This window comes from Rhinatrema bivittatum, chromosome 2 (genome assembly GCF_901001135.1).
Source record: "Rhinatrema bivittatum chromosome 2, aRhiBiv1.1, whole genome shotgun sequence".
NCBI lineage: Eukaryota > Metazoa > Chordata > Amphibia > Gymnophiona > Rhinatrematidae > Rhinatrema > Rhinatrema bivittatum.
Window position 1 is genome coordinate 248,776,644 of NC_042616.1, and position 14,310 is coordinate 248,790,953.

Genomic DNA, 14,310 nt, shown 5'->3' on the forward strand with positions numbered 1-14,310 from the left:
GGCATCTACTATGGCTAAAATCTCGGACATCCTAAGCTCTTTTTTCCAAGAACTGGAACAAGCTCAACAAATACCACCACAGGACTCCCCTCACAGTTCACCTGCTTCACCTTTATATGTTGAACCTTTGGAACCGGACACGGAACATACACCAATTCAACCGCTTAGCCCAGGTTCTTCAGAATCAGTTCACTCTTTGAACTCTTCAACGGGAAGGCCTACCTGAGCCTTATTCTCCTCCGGAAGACTTGACTTATGCAAAATTCATTGAGGAAGTAGGCAGTATCCGCCACACTCTTTAATATCTACCTACTTCCACTATGCCATCTGCTAGCGGGTATGGGTATCATACACTACTTATACGCGGATGATATTCAAATATTACTACCAATCGAAGACTCACTAGAAAAAACACTAAACCTAGCAATCATGTACCTTGACATCATTAAACAACTACTAAATCAAATGGAGCTAGTCATTAACATAGAAAAAACCGAATTCCTCCATCTTGAACGAAAAAACATGACAGTCATCCAATCTCCGATACTACTAAAAAACAATCAGAAAATTGAAATAGCCAAGAAAGTACGGAATCTCGGTGTAATAATAGACACTGAACTCAGCCTCAAACAACACATATCATTAAAAGTCAAAGAAGGATATGCCAAACTAATGGTCCTCAGAAAACTTAAACCGTTACTAAATCAAACTAACTTCCGAACTGTCCTACAAGCTTTAATATTTGCCAGCACCAACTGCTGTAATGCCCTACTATTAGGATTACCATACACGACAATAAGACCATTCCAAATACTCCAAAACCCGGCCGCAAGAATTTTAACAGGCAAAAGAAAAAGAGATCATATCACTGAAACACTGGCTGAACTACACTGGCTGCCAATTGAATACAGGGTAAAATATAAAACCCTTTGCACTATACATAAGCTAATCCATGACGAGAAAGCTGAATGGCTAAACACAGCACTCCGCGTCCATGTCCCACACAGGAACCTGAGATCTGCCAACAAAGCCCTCCTAACCATCCCCTCAGTAAAAACTGCAAAACTAACACAAGTCAGAGAAAGAGCACTATCATTGGCCGGGCCGATACTATGGAACACCATGCCCACAGAGGTAAGATTACAGAGAGATTTCAAGACTTTCAAAAAGAGCCTAAAGACATGGCTCTTTAGAGAAGCCTTTTCACAAAGAGAGCGAGAAAGAGAGAAACGCTGAAAGCTGTACACACAAAATCTTTATACAGCACTAGCACATTTATATGTATGTACGTCATGGTTTGTTTACTACACCCTTAATTGAATGTATAAATTAACAGTCCTTATTGTAGTCACAGGTCAGATTAAACAACACTGAACTTATAGCCTTTATTATGAAACTATGTTACCAGCTTATGAGGCACCTCCACTACTAATATGAACAGATACATGTACAATTTACTATATGTGCCTCTATGTAAACCATTGTGACGGTAATATACTGAACGACGGTATAGAAAAGATTTTAAATAAATAAACAGTATTCTTCAGGTAGAAACTGGAAGAGTACCTGATCCCAGGGCTGAAATGCTAGGGATCCTAAAAATATTCAAATCTCCTCCCGAGCCGACTGCACTTCCCCCACATTCGGTGTTAGAAAATGTTCTGTTCAAAATATGGAAAACTCCATTCTCAACAACGGCTACCTCCAGAAAAATTGATATTAAGTATAAGATGCGTAATTCCATAATTTATGAGACTGCCCAACTCTCCCATCAATCTGTTGTGGTTGAATCGGCCTTATCCAAAGCTAAGGGGCGGATTTTCAGAGCCCTGCTCGCCTAAATCCGCCTAAATCCGGGCGGATTTAGGCGAGCAGGGCCCTGAGCGCCGGTGCGCCTATGTTCAATAGGCCTACCGGCGCGCGCAGACCCCAGGACTCGCGTAAGTCCCGGGGTTCGGCAAGGGGGGGCGTGTCGGGGGGACGGGCCCGGTCAGCGCGGCGTTTTGGGGGCATGTCAGCAGCGTTTTGGGGGCAGGCCCGGGGCGTGGTTACGGCCCGGGGCGGTCTGGGGGCGTGGCCGCGCCCTCCATACCCGCCCCCAGGTCGCGTCCCGGCGCGCTAGCGGCCCGCTGGCGCCTGATGCGCCAGCAAAAGTACGCCAATTCGCGCGGTTTGAAAATCTACCCCTAAGCGTACTAAACTACATTCGAATGCACCACCGGGCCGAGAGAATAAATGTCTGGATGACATTGGGAAGAAAGTGTACCACTCCTCCATGCTCACATAGAATACAGCATCATCAATTCTATACTACGCAGTACCTCTTTGAATCACTCCAAAAGCTGCGTCCACTTTGTTTATCAGAAGACAACACACTTCCACAGTCTTTCTTGGATATTGAAGAAGGTCTTAGACATTTACTACGGTCCATTTATGAGTCATTCGAGTCATCAGCAAGGGCGTCCGCTTCTGCTATAGTGGCCAGACATATCGCTTGGCTCAGAGCCAGCGCAATTTGTCCTGACGTCCATGAGAAACTCGCCGATATTCCATGCACAGGAGACAATCCCTTTGAAGATAAATTCGGAGACAGTCTCCCATTTGAAGGCACAAAATGCAGCTGTACTTTCTCTTACAACACCTGCAGAGACTCATAAAACTCAACATCGTTTTTATCCTTACCGTCGTCGGTATTACGCAAGACCTTACAATAGACCCTATTCCCAGTATAGGTCTCAACCATATGTCCCACCCAGGAACACAGCTCCACCTGTTTCTAGGGGTCGTGCCAGACAACAGAGGCAATTAAAGCAAACGCCGGCTCCTCAACAAAAGCAACCTTCATCTTTTTGAAATTAATACAGCCACCACCACTACCAGTATTCATAGGAGGACGCCTTCAATTTTTTCTTCACATTTGGGAATCCATCACCTCAGGCCAGTGGGTACTAAACATCATAAAAGACGGTTACCCTCTAAACTTTCACTCCACTCCTTCTCTTCCTCATATTCCTCCGAAGAGGATGATACAATCCCAGTCCACATCCCTCACAGCGGAATTGAACAACCTACAACTTCAACAATCCATACAGATCATCCCTCTTCATCAACATCATCAGGGATTTTATTCCCAATACTTCCTTATTCCAAAGAAGTCAGGAGGTTTACGACCCATTCTGGATCTACGACTACTCAACACATACAGAGGGAGAAATTCAAAATGACTTCTGTCAAAACTATCTTACCGCTGATTCAACCCAACGATTGGCTATGTTCCATCGACCTGAAGGATACATATTACCCTCAAAGGATACATATTACCCTCAAAAAACTCAAACCCCTTCTCTACTTTTCCGATTTCCGTACAGTACTCCAATCCATAATTTTTTCAAAGATTGACTACTGTAATGCTCTCCTACTTGGACTCCCTTCTACCCACATCAAATCTCTACAACTCCTCCAAAACGCTACTGCTCGCATCCTCACCAATGTCAATAAGAGAGACCACATCACTCCCACCCTCATTGAACTCCACTGGCTTCCCATTCACTCACGAATTATTTACAAGACCCTCACCCTCATCCACAAAAGTATTACTAACGAACACTACAACTGGCTAAATCCACCCTTCCTCCCTCGTACCTCCACAAGACCCACCCGTGCTTCCCTCCGTGGAACCCTTATCCCTCCCTCCATAAAATCCACTAGACTAATCTCCACCACCAATAGAGCCCTTTCCCTTGCAGGCCCCTCCCTCTGGAACTCTATGCCTCTTGACCTACGTACCGAAACCTCCACACCTACTTTCAAAAAGAAACTCAAAACCTGGCTTTTCCTCCAAGCTTACCCCCTTTCCTCATCAGCTCCACCAACTAACATGCTAGCCCAACCCTCATCTCTCTCCAACATCCCCCGTTCAGGTCCTACACCCAATACCCTCCCCTTCTAATGACTCATACAATTTTGTATATAACAAGTGTACATATTTCTCCCTCGAATCCCAACTCATATCTTATCCCTGTGTCTTTTTGCACCCTCCCCCTGCCCCCCCATTTGTCTCGACTACCCCCCTCCATCCCTCCCTTTAGTTATTTAGTTATTTATTAGTTATTTAGTTAGTTATTCTGTTACTGCGTTTATGTTATACACCGTTCTCTGTAAAGGCTACGCCTATATATCTTTTGTTGCAAGTTACTTGTAAACCGGCACGATGTGCAAACGGTTGCCGGTATATAAAATTAAATAAATAAATAAATAAATAAATACCAATTCACCCTTCTTCTTGGTGTTACCTATGTTTTCAAGTTCAAAATATACATTACCAATACAAGGTTCTCCCATTTGGCCTATCTTCAGCCCCAAGGGTATTCACCAAATGTCTAGCAGTGGTGGTGGCTCACCTCAGGAAACTTTTGATTCAAAATTTTCCTTATCTGGATGACTGATTAATAGTAGCGTCGGATCAGTCTACACTTACGCACGATCGAATGCCTTCAGAAGTTGGGATTTCTTATCAGTTACAAGAAGTCTCACCTGCAACCTACTCAACTACTTAAATTCAAAGGCGCTCTCATAAATACGGTGGAATAGAGAGCGTACCTTTCTCCAGACAGAATGCAGAACCTACAATCATTGGCTCACAGCCTTCTCCACAAAAACCGGTCATCAGCATGTCAGGTTCTCCAACTTCTGGGTCACATGGCGGCAGCAATCTACGTGGTTCCCCACACCAGACTTCACATGCGCCGCTTACAATGGGGTTTAAAAACTCAGTGGTCTCAATAACTACAACCACTCAAACTGCAGGATTCAAATTACGAACGCAATGAAGGAGGACATTCTGTTGCGTTCGTGCCTGTTCTCGCCCTCGCTTCACCTTCTCTACCTTGGTAGCGACTCCCTTTAGGTCTGACGGACAGATGCTGCCGCGGCTTCTCCTCGCCGTACTTCCCGGAATCCCCGGGCTGGCCTGACGCTGCGGATCCACCATGTTCCTGATGATGTAAGGGCGCGCATGCTCTAGAGTTTGCACCGGCAAGGGAGCGAACCTTGGGGGCGTTCCACCGTAGTGACGTCATCCGCTTCCACTTTAAAAGGTCTTTGCTTGCTACTACGAATCGAGTTAGCAAGGGGAATTCTTTCTCCGCTGCTCTGCCTCCACCATCTTACCTAGGGGTACCTACTCCTCGGTGGCCCCGCTCTCCTCTTGATTTCAGATTGCTAAGACGGGATCCGGTACTCGCTCCACGAGGGCCTACGTCCCTGAATGCGCAGAAGACTCCTAACTACCTGGAAGTGATCGCAGACGTGAACACAGCGAGTTCTACTACAGATAGGAACTGGTACTCGCTCCATGAAGGCCTATGTTCCTAATCTCTGAAGACTCCCTTCTGTCTAAGACGTTATCGCAGGTACGGAGATCGTGAGTCATTATTGTAGATTGCAGATAGGAACCGGTACTCGCTCCACGAGGGCCCATGTTCCTAAAACCCTCCAAAGACTTTCTTCTATTCTATAAGCCATCTCATACACAGATATTGTGAGTTCTTGTTCCAGACTGCATATAGGAACCAGCACTTGCCTATGGCTCCAGTTCCTGAACATACTGAAGGCTCTGTTGCATAGAAGCCATTACAGATCTCTACAAATGTGAGTGTATCATCTACTACTGGTTATGTATCCAGCATACCCTGTCTACTCACTACCTATAGTCTCTCTCTACAACTCAGCTACCCAGAGACCGCAATTCCAGTATCTGAAGGACTTCAGCACTGCCGGGCATATCAGCTCACTACTGCCACCTCTGGTGGTTTTACTTCCTGTCTAATAAAGAACTATCTATGTTTGTCTCCATATTCCAGCCTAGCTGGTGGTCCCTCTCAGGATATCCTCCTGGGGGCGCTGCCATCGGCCCAGGGATTCACCAGTTACCTCAAGTGTCATTCCTTACACTACTAGAGCGGTATTATACGACTGCCACTCTGTGGGAAGTCAACCCACCACAGATCATTAACTCCGCCTACGGAGTATTACAATTGTTAGCTCTTCCCCTTGGCAGGGTGATTCATAACCGATTGCTAACTCCCTGGCGGACTTATAACAGATTGCTACTCCTAACAAACCTATTAGTAAAAATTTGTAACTTATCATTAAAATCATCCATTGTACCTGAAGACTGGAGAATAGCAAATGTAACCCCAATATTTAAAAAGGGCTCCAGGGGCGATCCGGGAAACTACAGACCGGTTAGCCTGACTTCAGTGCCAGGAAAAATAGTGGAAAGTGTTCTAAACATCAAAATCACAGAACATATAGAAAGACATGGTTTAATGGAACAAAGTCAGCATGGCTTTACCCAGGGCAAGTCTTGCCTCACAAATCTGCTTCACTTTTTTGAAGGAGTTAATAAACATGTGGATAAAGGTGAACCGGTAGATATAGTATACTTGGATTTTCAGAAGGCGTTTGACAAAGTTCCTCATGAGAGGCTTCTAGGAAAAGTAAAAAGTCATGGGATAGGTGGCGAGGTCCTTTCGTGGATTGCAAACTGGCTAAAAGACAGGAAACAGAGAGTAGGATTAAATGGGCAATTTTCTCAGTGGAAGGGAGTGGACAGTGGAGTGCCTCAGGGATCTGTATTGGGACCCTTACTGTTCAATATATTTATAAATGATCTGGAAAGAAATACGACGAGTGAGATAATCAAATTTGCAGATGACACAAAATTGTTCAGAGTAGTTAAATCACAAGCAGATTGTGATAAATTCCAGGAAGACCTTGTGAGACTGGAAAATTGGGCATCCAAATGGCAGATGAAATTTAATGTGGATAAGTGCAAGGTGATGCATATAGGGAAAAATAACCCATGCTATAATTACACGATGTTGAGTTCCATATTAGGTGCTACAACCCAAGAAAGAGATCTAGGTGTCATAGTGGATAACACATTGAAATCGTCGGTTCAGTGTGCTGCGGCAGTCAAAAAAGCAAACAGAATGTTGGGAATTATTAGAAAAGGAATGATGAATAAAACGGAAAATGTCATAATGCCTCTGTATCGCTCCATGGTGAGACCGCACCTTGAATACTGTGTACAGTTCTGGTCGCCGCATCTCAAAAAAGATATAATTGCGATGGAGAAGGTACAGAGAAGGGCTACCAAAATGATAAGGGGAATGGAACAACTCCCCTATGGGGAAAGACTAAAGAGGTTGGGACTTTTCAGCTTGGAGAAGAGACGACTGAGGGGGGATATGATGGAGGTGTTTAAAATCATGAGAGGTCTAGAACGGGTAGATGTGAATCGGTTATTTACTCTTTCGGATAGTAGAAAGACTAGGGGACACTCCATGAAGTTAGCATGGGGCACATTTAAAACTAATCGGAGAAAGTTCTTTTTTACTCAACGCACAATTAAACTCTGGAATTTGTTGCCAGAGAATGTGGTTCATGCAGTTAGTATAGCTGTGTTTAAGAAAGGATTGGATAAGTTCTTGGAGGAGAAGTCCATTACCTGCTATTAAGTTCACTTAGAGAATAGCCACTGCCATTAGCAATGGTTACATGGAATAGACTTAGTTTTTGGGTACTTGCCAGGTTCTTGTGGCCTGAATTGGCCACTGTTGGAAACAGGATGCTGGGCTTGATGGACCCTTGGTCTGACCCAGTATGGCATTTTCTTATGTTCTTATGTTCTTATGATTGATAAGATTGTTAACTCCTCCCTCTCCAGGAGGAGATCCATATCAGACTACTAACTCCTTACCCTACAGGAGAAGCTCAATAATAGATTTGCTAACTCCGAGCAGCAGAATTATAACAGATTACTAACTCCTTCCCTCTGGAGGAGCAGCTCTACAACACATTTGCTGGTGGCTCCTTCCCAAAAAGCTTTCCTTGGGAGCCCCATTCCGCTTACCTCCTCATCAGATCACTCTGACCACAGATGCCTCAAACAAAGGTTGGGGAGCCGGTATTCCGATTAGTAGTTGCAGTAGTCGATGGTTGAGAATATGAGTAGCTGTAGTACAGTTCTGAAGTCATAAGGGTTAAGAAATGGTTTCAGACATCTTATTGTTAGTAGTTTGTGATATCCTTCTTTGATTTTGTTTTATGAGCATTTTTTTTCAGGCCAAGTGATATAAGAAGATTTGGTTGTATTTAATGTTTTGTAGGATTAACCTCTTAATTTAATTACCACAATTGATACTAATCAATGAATTGTCCAACCTCTGCCTCCTGGGAGGCTATCTATATAAGGAAAAAAGTCTCTGGAGTGAGTGGGCTTTACTACTTACCATAACTTCCTCTCAGCAGAATAGCTTTAGAATTACCAGCAATTCCTAGCAAATATTCCTTTATAGAGTTTTTGCACATCCCCACAAAATGACTTTTGCTGGTCCCTAAAAAGTTCTAGATAAAACTGGATGTTTTAAAGAAGGGATCTATGTGAACTTTAAAAGATCATGTATGCCAACAATTCTGACATTATTCCAAAGAAGAGTATCACTGCTTGAAAAGAATGGAGACAGAAATGTAATAATACCTTCCCTACTGAAAAGAGTTCACTACAGGCCTGTAGCGATGACATGTGTGATTTCATGTAGTGTGTCCTTTTTAGTTTTTAAACTTGAGTCAACACTGTAACTTGGTGTGTTAATGATTTAACTAATTATGTATATTGATTAGACTTGGTAGTCTGTCATGTCTGCAGAAGTTGGACTATTGCAACAATAAATTTTCTAGAGCCATTATTTTGGTTTTGAGATTTACAAAATTCGTGGTAATCTATGTTTTTTTCTCTTGTTAATTAGCAAAGAGGAAATGGACACGTGCTGAACACGACTCAGATGAACAGGTGACGAATCAAGCCGGAACAAGCTTGACTGCATCAGGAGACTGCAACATGAAGAATTCATTAGCCGAGGCTCACATCAACCAGTCAGCAAGTGAAGGTTCAGTAAATAAAAGGAATACAATTGGAATTTTAAAAACTAAATGTTTAAGTTCAGTTCCAGAAACATATAATAAAAAAGAGCAGAGTACATTGGAATATAAAGAAAGACAATGCAGTAAAACTGCAAAATGTTCTTCTGTCAGCTTTCCTTATGCAATGGAGAAGAGGCCAGTTGTGACGTTACATAACTGCAGTTCTTTGGAAAAATTCCTAAAGTGTTCAGAATATGACCTCAGTAGCAGCAGTTATAAAATATGTAGTGAATTTAGGCATGCATCAGAAAACTTACATGTACAGAAAAGGAAAGATGCAATTTGTTTTGATAGGACTATGGAGAGTGATGTGATTATGAGGCCTCCAGTGGCACAAACTGCTGAAGGTTCCACAACAGCAGATAAACCAGATTATGAAGGAAATATGGAAAGACAATGTGAAAATGGAAATAACTTGATATTATGCAGTGAAAACAGACAACACAAACACTTAACAAAATTGAAGCGTAACACTGGTAGGAAATCTATAAAACGAATGGTAGCTTTGTGTGAAATAACTGAAAAATCCCTTGTTCTAGAAGTAGTCAGTGAGATGGGGGAAAAACATAATGAAATGGAATTGCCAGATAAAGTAAGACAGCTGCATAAAAATAGAAAAGACAAATGTTCTGACATGTTAAAAGACCAAATGGCATCAGACATTTCACTGGGAGTGTCAAACAGTCGTGAAAGTATATGTGCAAGTTCAATTGAACATGATACATTAACACCTCAAAAAATTAAACAGAATGAGCATTCTGCCTTTTCTAATGTAGAAGTAGGAGTTGACCACCTTAATGGTGAGATCTTTGAGAAGATACCTGAATTGCTAGAAACTAAAGAGCAAAGAAAGAAGAGAAGGCTTGATGCTAAGATTTTGGAACCTGAGAGCAAAGAACCTCTTGAGAGTTTTGATGACCCAGTGACTGTGACCATGGCAGATCATGCTAATGATTCTGTTAGAAACAAAGAACTAGATAAAACATCCACCAAAGACTTAAAATGTAAAAAGGAAAAGGAATTTTATATAATTAGCTGTCGGAGGATAATTCCAATGATTGGCAAAAATATTTGGAGAAGTCATTCTTGTGCTAGAACTTGTCAGTGGTCTTTTCCTAAACGTGCTATATCCCTCTTCCAAAGCACAAATTGTTCACCAGTTCATTCTCAAGATAACTCTCATGAAAATAACTATAAACATGCAAGTACTATTCAAGCTGAAGACTTACAAAGACAAGATTTGTTAACATGGTTCCCAGAAATGGACACACACTCTGAACCCAGAAAAATAAAATTAGATAGCAAAATGGAATGTGAAGATGGAGTGCTCCATAAGAATAAGCAAGTAAAGCCAGCAGTGAATTTAGCAGGAAGCGAACATTCTCCAGTTCTGAGCACTGTTCCTCATGTTCCTGAACATGCCCACATAACCAAAATGATGATTTTCAGAGGAGAAGAAAATTCAGAGTATGATAAAGAGAGCACTTTCACTACAGCTGCTGATCAACAAATTGTTAGGCCCCCAGATAACAATATAAAAAAAATAAAAACAAATACTGGGGATATTGGTAAATCAGTTGTCAAAGATAAACATATGATTCCAGCTCTTGATAAAATTCTAAATACAGCTAAGCTGCCAGATTTCAAGATTCCTTTACTTAAAAAAAGTGAACCAAGAACTTTGCTAAATGGCAAAGATTTAGACCATGGAGAACACAGTGCTGTGGAAGTCTGTAGGAATTTGTCTGCTGTAACAGAGGTACAGAATAGCCGAAATGAGCAAAGTCCCACTGGATTGAATTCATGTTCTCAGTTTTGCAATGCTAAGACATGTGATGGAGATGCAATCTTATTGCAAGACAATATGGACCAATCCTTTCATGAGAACTTCAGAAGAACTGTTTCTAAAAGTCATTCAGAGCAAGTAGAATGCACACCAGTAAAACCTGATTTTTTACCTCCTGGACACACTTCTTGTGAGCCAGAATGTTTACCGTCCATTGATAAGAATATGGCTGCCTCTTTGTTTATCCCTAGTCAAGGAGAAAGTTTTCAACCTGTTTTTTCTGGAGACACATGTTTTCAGGATTCTTTTTCATACAAAATAGTTAGTGGTAAGTCAGCAGATTTTGCACAGAAGAAAAGCAAGAATTTTGCAGATATCTATGAAGCTTATGAAGATGATGTACTTGTGCTGGATGTTATTCAGGATGACCCTGATCTCTTTGGAAGCCCCTGTGATGAATCAAGCTCTCAGGCAGAGTCTACTAATTCTCAGATGGCTAGTGATTTAAAAGATATCCATGGAAAAAATGAGGTGGTGCTGCCTAAATCACATGAATTTGAGCTGGAGGTGTCTAATTTTGATGATGATAGGTATGCCGATTTTGCATGCTATGAATATTTATACATAGCTTTTAAAAGAGATTTGGAATGGGGATCATAACATATGGTAAGCTATGCATTTATTTATTAATGCATATGTAAAGTATCTAGAAAAGGTCAAATGTATTAATGGTCTGATCACTTGCCTTTTGCATATGATTCTCAAGATGTACTATAATTACATGTGGAGATACAAGCCAGTTACAAGCAGCATAGATAAAATCCTTTACTTTCTAATTAGGAACAAAATGATTAATTATAAATCAGGGTATAATATGTCTCTTTTTAAAGGATACAAGTAAAATTAAATTTCTGGACCTATAACACTTGGACCTGCTTTAGTAAGAGGTTTCACCCATGCTGTGCATATAGGAAAAACCTTTTATAAATCAAGTCTTTAGTTTAAAGTAGACCTTAAATAACCAGAGATGTTTGCAAATTGAATTTGATGGGTGGGGAGGAATATATGAAGGGGATTGAGTGTGGAGATATATATATATCTATAGTAAAAAAAATATATATATATATGTGTGTGTGTATGTATATATATATATATATATATATATATATATGTATTGGCACTCACCCTACTAAAGGGTATAAAAATGTAATAAAAATATCCTTACACTTTATTAATTTCATGTTATCAATAATTAAAACACCTCCACTATTAACCCCCCCCAATACACATCCTAAAGTTATTCAAACACTTAAACCATTCATACCTAAGGCACACCAATCATTCTACACTAAAAAAATAAATAAATAAAAACCACCATAGCACTATATTCCACAAATCTCATAGCATATTGTCTAAAAGGCATTGTTGAATATACCCTAACATCAGTGGGACAATTTTAGAAATCTAAAAAGAACACTTATGCTGTAAGAGAACCACATAACCAATTTACTGACTGCCTATAATTTTAAATTGACAATTTTATTCTAATATCAATAAAACTCACATCAGTGTAACTTATCTTTACATATCTGTCATCAATAAAACTCATTACCATTTTCCACTTGTTAAATGGTGTGAAAATACAATCTTATATGTAAAGAATTCATGATAATTGTTTAAATCACTTATGGAACATAAGAAAATGCCATACTGGGTCAGACCAAGGGTCCATCAAGCCCAGCATCCTGTTTCCAACAATGGCCAATCCAGGCCAAAAGAACCTGGCAAGTACCCAAAAACTAAGTCTATTCCATGTTACCATTGCTAATGGCAGTGGCTATTCCCTAAGTCAGCGGTTCTCAACCGGTGTGTCGCCAAGCACCGGCTGGTGTGTCGCGTGCTCCCGGTCTCTCCCGCTGCTCTTTCTTCCCTGCTGCCGTTGCCGCCGGGCTATCAGCACGTTCAAGCCCAGTGGGAACGACAGCAGTGCTAAAAGAAGCTGTGGCACCTGCGGCTGGCCTTTTCTTCCCGCACCTGCCCCCCCCCCCCCCCCCCGTGACCCGGAACAGGAAGTGATACGTGATGCACGGGAAGAAGAAAGAGCCGTGCCGCATTATTAAGTAGCAGCGGCGGCTGCAGCATCGGCCCCCAAGCAATCGAAGCAGCCAGTAATCGAGAAAGGAGACAGCAGCATGAGCCTCCCGCGGCCGATGGGAGTCTTCCTTCTTGGCCTGCGGGGGCTGGAGGAGGAGGCTGCTGCAGCTACCATTTGTGCTCGGGGGGGAGAGAGAGGAAGTGAGTGAGAGAAAGAGAGAGAAGCAGCTAGCCAGCAAGTGTATGAGAGAATGTGTGTGTGATTGAGAGCCTGTCTGTAAGTGAGAGAATGTATTTGATCGAGAGCATGTGTGTGATTGAGAGAAACTGGTCAGAGATGATGTATGTGTATATGTGAGAGACAATGAAAGTGACTGCTCAAGGAGATGACTGATGTGTATGTGAGAGTGTGAGACAGTCAGGGATGTGTGAGTGTGTGTGTGTGTGAGAGAGAGAAAAAGCATGGGAGTAAGAAGAAGACCATGAGTATAGAGCTTAGCCACTACTGCTGCTTCTGGTGTGTGCTACAGCCTGCATGGAAGAGGAGTAGGAGAGCTGCTGGAGGGGGTAAGTAAAGGCGGCTTTTTAATTTTATTTTTCTGGATTCACTGCCATTTTAATTATTTAATATTATGTGATGTCTGCTTTCTTTGAATATTTTATTGGTGTTTGGAGAATTTTTAATAGTTTTTATGAGTTTTTAATTGTTGGATGTTATTCTGTTCATAGTTGTTGTGAAACATTTATTCTGCTTATTAGTATAGTTTTACAATTATTTCTGTGTGGGGATCTATAGCTGCTTGCTAGTTCTATTTTCCTAATAAGAGGTGTATTGGTTTTTAGGGCCTGATTTAATATTTATAGTGTTGCCTTTTCATAGATAGGGTTGCTCCTGTTTGAGTGTATTCCATAATACAGGTGTGTGCGGATTAGTTTATGTGCATTACTGCAGATTCTGGGAGTATGTTAGGTTGGTTCTGTGTGTGTTACTGAGGTGAGATATTTTACTAGCATGTAAGTGTTTGTATCAGTCTTATTTGTTGTGTTTTCTCAAGAGGACATGCATTGGTGGTAAACTGCTGTCTTTTCGTAAGTAGGGCTATTGAGCCTGGAAGTAGGAGTTTGAGCTGCTGTTATTGAGATGACACCAGAACATCTTTTTTTGTAGGGTGAGTTGTATGGGGAATGTCATAATTCTTCTTTACATCCATTATTGTGGGTCAGGGAGGTTCCCGTGGATGCAAACTGTACTTTTACATCTAGCCCTGTGACGATCATGGGTCAGTGTGTCACGCATGTGAGAACCATCTGTCAGGTGTGTCCCGACAAAAAAGGTTGAGAACCACTGCTCTAAGTGAACTTAATAGCAGGTAATGGACTTCTCCTCCAAGAACTTATCCAATCTTTTTTTAAACACAGCTATACTAACTGCACTAACCACA

General features: G+C 41.5%; 1 protein-coding gene across 3 annotated transcripts in view; it reads left to right on the forward strand.

Annotated features, from left to right (window-relative positions):
• Positions 1 to 14,310, forward strand: part of TOPAZ1 (testis and ovary specific PAZ domain containing 1) — a 379,149-nt gene that overhangs the window by 4,830 nt on the left and 360,009 nt on the right. For 2 of the 3 annotated variants that reach the window (XM_029589384.1, XM_029589385.1), the window contains exon 2: positions 8,814 to 11,364. The exons of the other annotated variant lie outside the window; for it this stretch is intronic. In XM_029589384.1, the coding sequence (XP_029445244.1) occupies positions 8,814 to 11,364 (2,551 nt within the window). The remainder of the gene's footprint in view (positions 1 to 8,813; positions 11,365 to 14,310) is intronic. 3 annotated transcript variants of the gene reach the window in all.